Below are 6,272 nucleotides of genomic sequence, written 5' to 3' on the forward strand. Positions count from 1 at the left end.
TAATTAAAATTTCAACAGAATTTTACATTTTTGGCAGTTTTTCCATGAAACAGGAGGAGTCTCTGAAGCGCACCCTGTTATCTTAATGTTTAAGATTAGTAATGTCAATACAATGATCCTGAATATGTATTATGTATCACAACTTGGCATTTCATTCAAAAATTCTGCATTGGTTTATTTTATATATTCCTGAGAGTAAAATTTTTCAATTTATGTGAACATATAATTATAAACATCTAGAAGATATAGGTTATCTATGGAGTTATTACCCAGAACCAAGTGTTTGTGAGTCAGTTTTTTAAAAAGCATGACATGGGGATTAAAAACAATCGATTTCAGGGGTGCCTGGGTGGCTCAGTTGGTTAAGCATCTGCCTTCAGATCAGGTCATGATCCTGGGGTCTTGGGATTGAGCCCTGCTCAGTGGGGAGCCTGTTTCTCCCTCACCCTCTACCCTTTCTTCTTCCTCTACTCCTCCCCCTGCTTGTGCTCTCTCTCTCTCGCCGTCAAATAAATAAATTTTTTAAAAAAGAAAACAATCTATTTCAAAGATTCTTTATCACTACTTTTTAGTCATAGTTTTCAGAAATAAAGGGTAAAAGTGCATTAAAAATAATGAATTTGTGAATATTGTTTCAACTAATGTATTAGCTATTTAAGAGGAATATGTTCCAAGTGCATTTTTTACTGTCAAATCTAAATAATTTAGAGAAATAACTTACCACATTTACTTTTTTTGTTCTTTCATGACTAGATAAATATTTGTTTTGAATACGTTTTATGAACTCTCTGTGAGTTATATTAAAATAAGTCAGTAAATCTACGAATGTGATAGCTTTATGTATCATGATTGTAATATTGAGTTAGTTTACACTTACATTAATGTTCACATATTCTAGGACAAAAACTATTAGAAGACAACCTATTATCAATGGAGGAATCAATGTAGAAATTGGGAATCCATCTTATAACATGTATGAGGTGGATCATGATCACAACGATGGAGGTCTTCTAGATCCTGGTTTTATAGTAGATGCAACAAAGGTAATATGTTTTAAGATAGCAGACAGTAAGCACTAACATTTCTCTGTCATTTATCTATAATGCAGTCATGAATTTTATCAGCACTTCTTTTATCTGAAGTTACAGTAAAGAATTTTAGGATGTATTGAATGTTATAGTCTTTTTTAAAAGAAAAAATTAAGTTATGGCTTGCTTTCACCTGAAGCATGAAGTTGAAAAAACATGTTTTGGAAAATAGATATGTATTCATTCATTAAGTTGGTAAACATGTATGAGGAACCTATATGTATAAGGAACCTCAAATGCATTGAGATTCTAGCATATCTAAATGTATAGCCTAGTATAAAAATACTGATTTATTTTTTAATAATAAAAAGAGTACAGGACTTCATTGTCAAAACAGGTATTTTATTTCTAGTCGTATTTCATTGATTCAACTAAGCTGTGCCCTTGGATTTGTTCGTAATCAAATTACTTTTGAAAAATATTTTCTACTATAATAGCCTTCCTATCGATTTGAGTTGTATCGTTGATAGACACAGCCTAAAAACCTAACTCTTTTGGTAAAGTTTCTATTCTTATCATTATATGCTCAGATTGGCAGCTTTAAAGAGAAATAGATAAATAATACAATTATCCAGATAAAGTAAACTCACAAAGATTCACTCTACTTTATTATCTTTATATTTTACATGAGAATGATAGACTATTTTACTGTGAATTAAGAACATCAATTTGCTATTATGGAATGATTTTTCTTAGCTTATTCATTCATTTATTGAGTAGCTAATTTATTTTCTGACATATTAAACGTCCTTTGTTCAAAATGCACCTTTACATTGTAAATAATCACAGCAACCAATCTATGTCCAAATGGGTTTGCACTCATAGCAATAGCTGTTCCCAAAGATGTTGAATAGAGTCCCATACATTCAGGCTAGTTCTGAATCCATGGCCAGATTGTCTGAGCCTGAAATCAATGGTCAAATAGTTATTTCTCAGAAAAAGAATCCATTATTAGTGCATGTATAAATTTTTTACACTATCAGAGGATATTATAGGGACTTTTTCCTAATTAGAAGTAAATTTATATTTATTTTTCATTATTAATTCATTAATTAACTCCTACATTTGAAATTGTTAATGAAATAAAACTTAGAAACCTAAGTTTCAGTGTTTTCTACTTTAAAAATGGTAGACTTTAGGTCTTAACCCACTGAGCCACCTAGGTGGCCTAGGTGGCTCAGTGGGTTAAGCCTCTGCCTTCAGCTCAGGTCATGATCCTAGGGTCCTGGGATCGAGTCCTGCATCGGGCTCTCTGCTCAGCAGGGAGCCTGTTTCCCCCCTCTCTCTCTCTGCCTGCCTCTGCCTACTTGTGATCTCTGCCTGTCAAATAAATAAATAAAATCTTTTAAAAAAATGGAAGACTTTATATATGGTACACATTGTTATTTGATAACTTATCTATGAAGAAGATAAATAATAGACTTCTCATATTCTTTGAATTTTTCTTAGGAAGAAGTACACTGTCTGTAAGTATAATATGAACTGATGAGGACATACTTTATACACTTTTCATAAGGAGAGTTCTCATTTTCCCCATCATTTTTATTCCTAGTGATAGAATTAAGCCAATTTTAGATACTTAAAGAAAATGGTTTTTTAGTACTCCATTTAAAAATTTTTCCACATTTACTCTAGGAAAATAAAACTATGCTTTAGTGCCCCTCAGATACACTTTTAATATACTTTGCACATAACATGCAATAAATATTTATTTACCAATTTGTTGACTGATTGATCAAAATTACATTAATGTGATTTAGATGGCTGAGTCTAGCTAGCTTCTGATTTTTGAAATGTAAATATGAATTGTTGCATAAGAAGCAACTGCAAAAGATACAGCTAGTCCTTATAGGTATAAACACTTATAGAAAGCAGAGGACCACACCAAAGCAACCTTAATAATCTAATGGTTTTCATAGGGTATCTGCTGAGTCGTGATGGTTTGATATAGTCATGATGTGATCAAATACAAACTGTATTGCACATAAAGAGGATTTTATAGAGCATTTTCATTACTTTCAAAATGGATAAAATTTATACTTCAATCATACCTTCTAATCAAAATAACTGGAGGAGTAAGTAAAGTTAAAAAAAGATTTGACTATGGAGGCAATCACAGAACAGTTTGAAGATTACAAAAAAGGAAATTAGTATTCACTGGTTTTATGTCCAAATTCATCTCAAATGTTACTTAGATTATTTTCAGTATTTTTTCAATGAAAACTTTGTGGGAGAAAATGAAGAGGCAATATTGACCTGATTTTATATTTAAAATGTTTTTCTGAGACCCTTGCCCCCATCCCAAACTTTGTGATTATTCATTGAGTCAATAGTTAACGTTTTTTCAATTCACCTTTAATTTTCTTCAAATTTGTACATTAATTTTTTATGCTTTTCAAATTTTTGCCTAGTTTTCCCCCCATTTGGATCACTAACAAATACTTCATCCCAAATATGAGTGTACTAGTTTGGCTATTCTGCTCTTAGATCCAAGAAAACTTAAAAGTCAGTGTTCTTGTACAGAGACTTAGTGAACTAGTTTAATTAATAATTCATCTGGAGAGTCAGATTTCCAAAATAAAGATTTTTTTAAATGTAACATTTTTAATTCTTTTTAAATATAGGGTGGTGATGAATCTTTAATTAGAAGCAGTCATATATTTCAGTGTTCAAAATGGGTTACCATCAGAACTTTTCAAAGGGACAAAACCTTAAGTGGGGGAGTGCTGTGTATTTTTCACAGAGTGGTTAACAAAGATGTGCTTTATTTGGGAAGGATGAAGTTAAATAAATAGAAATGTATGGAGGTATCTTGATGTATGGCGTGTCTATCAGTAAGATGTATGTAACAGAAATGTCTACTTTAAAATCACAGATCCAATATTTATGGTTTTTTCTCAATTTATTAAAGCTATGATGAACACACCATTTGTGTCCCAGGGCTAATGAGAATTTTTATGCTATTTTTATGACTTAATATGAGTTTATGTCAATGAAAATCATTCTATGATATTAGATTGGAAACTAAAATTCTCTGTTTACATACAGGCCAGGTATATAGGGGGAGGGTCCAGTGCTTTCAAGCTTCCGCACACAGCGCCTCCCATCTACCTAAACTCTGATTTGAAAGGACCACTCACTGCTGGGGTGAGAGAAGAAAATTCATTATTCCATATCCATTCCATCACAGAACCCCTCACAATGAAAGATGATGGCTAGACTTAGATAGGGGCTGTCTTTAATTGCGTTTTTAATTAACAAGAGATTTCAAAACAGCATTAAAATCAGAGGCTTATGTTAGATGTCCTGCTTATGCAAGATTTCATGGAAAACATGTTATCATTTTAGACAAGCTATTAAGTAGAAATATCTCTTCTGCTGATTTTGAAAATGTCACAGCACTTTAACAATAAAAATGAGTATTTGTTATTCTTAGAAATCTCTAGCCAGAAATTTAAACTGAATAATTTAAACTTAAATTCATGTTTGGCTTTATTCATTTCCTATTAAGATGTTTTGTTTAGTATTTGCAACTTTGATGTCAATTTAAATAAAAATATACTACAAAATGTGGCATCATGTTGAGAAATTAGAAATGGCTTAATGAAACCACTTTTAATTTTTTTTTAATTAAATAACTAGTTTGTAGTGGAAGGTACTTGATTTTGAGTTACATGGTTTATGGTAGAAGGAAGAGGGATCAAAAGAGGGGTATAAAAATTCTTAGGGATGAGTATGTTCTCCCTCGTACCTCTCTCCCATCAGGTGTTTTTCATTCTCATTTTTTATCATGGTTGTTTCATTTGCATGGCTCAAAGATTATATGTTTCTTTGTTGGAACTAAGATTTAGTGTTCTGTATTTGGGAAGACAAAACTAAACAAAAAGTAGGCAATGATTTCTTAGGTTAAGTTGTAATTAATAAAATAATAAACATTGTATGTTTTTCAACTGAAAGAGATCACTTCTGTATGTCTCAATTCTACTTCAAAGTGCTCTGAGTTTCTATGAAAATTAAGATGACAATGAACTTCACAATTCCTTGGAAGTGTCCAAAAGTACTTCCAGTAATAAATACATATGAGTTATTTGAAGCAAAAATACTCTTTATTTTAAAGTCTATTCCACCAATATATTTTATTATTATTTTCTTTTTGGTTCTTAACTTCCTGTTGAAACAATTATAAGCTTCAAGCAATTTGATTACTTTCTGTAAACACCTCCTTCCTGCCACTGCTGTGGTAGTAAGGGGGCAAACACATGGACTGGAAATAAGATGATTTGGTTTAATGTTTTATGCTTTTAAATAAAGTCTCAGTGAATATTGTCTTCACAAAGATATCCTCGGGCTTTTACTATTATGTCAAAGTTCTACTTAGATTCACAACTTACCTGAAAAATGTACAATTATGTTTTTATCTAATACCAAACAAAAGTCAACTAAAGCCTATAAATAGAATTTAAATTACATATGTATAATTACTATTTAGAAAATTAAATGTATTGCATATAAGTGTTAATATTGAAAGACAGACATCCTAGAAAATAATTAAGGTGGTCAGAATTGATGATAAAAATTGAATTTATCTATTTTTTTTTCTCCTGCAGACAACAAATTACTCCAATCCAGTGTATGCAAAACTATATATGGATGGGCAAAATTGTCGGAACTCCTTAGGAAGTGTTGATGAAAGGAAAGAACTGCTTCCAAAGAAAATAGAAATTGGGATAAGAGAGACAGTGGCATAATCAGCGATATCTTTTATATGCTGTAAAAATGTATAAAATATAAGGATTACTTTTGTATGTTCCAACAGTATTATACTTGTTTTGGCATCAGCATTACCTCCTTCTTTATCTTCCTCCTGGTTAATTGTTTTCTGAGTTTTCTGGGTTTTACTTTTTGCTGATGACTATTGATTGACCATTTGTATGGTATTTTTATGAAAAAGAACTGCACTACAATACAATTTACAACAATGCTGCTGATATGATTCACCTTTGGATTTGTTAAAATTAAAAACAACATATTCCTTTGTAGTGTGAATATGAGCAATCTATTTTATATGAACTTTTTTGTTTCTACTTAATCAACAAAGAGAATCTCAGCACTTTTTCATTATATGGTCTGAAAGCTGTAATACAATGTCATTTTACTTTTCCATTTAAACTGATGGAAGAATGA

The 6,272-nt window shown here is 31.1% G+C and overlaps 1 protein-coding gene across 1 annotated transcript in view; it reads left to right on the forward strand.

The window, feature by feature from the left end:
• LRP1B (LDL receptor related protein 1B) overlaps positions 1 to 6,272 on the forward strand; it is a 1,985,448-nt gene extending 1,979,176 nt beyond the window's left edge. Inside the window, exons 89-91 of the mRNA XM_044242553.1 lie at positions 899 to 1,043; positions 4,137 to 4,235; positions 5,696 to 6,272. Of these exons, the coding sequence (XP_044098488.1) occupies positions 899 to 1,043; positions 4,137 to 4,235; positions 5,696 to 5,836 (385 nt within the window). The 3' untranslated portion in view covers positions 5,837 to 6,272. The remainder of the gene's footprint in view (positions 1 to 898; positions 1,044 to 4,136; positions 4,236 to 5,695) is intronic.

The sequence above is a fragment of the Neovison vison genome, chromosome 3 (genome assembly GCF_020171115.1).
Source record: "Neovison vison isolate M4711 chromosome 3, ASM_NN_V1, whole genome shotgun sequence".
NCBI lineage: Eukaryota > Metazoa > Chordata > Mammalia > Carnivora > Mustelidae > Neogale > Neogale vison.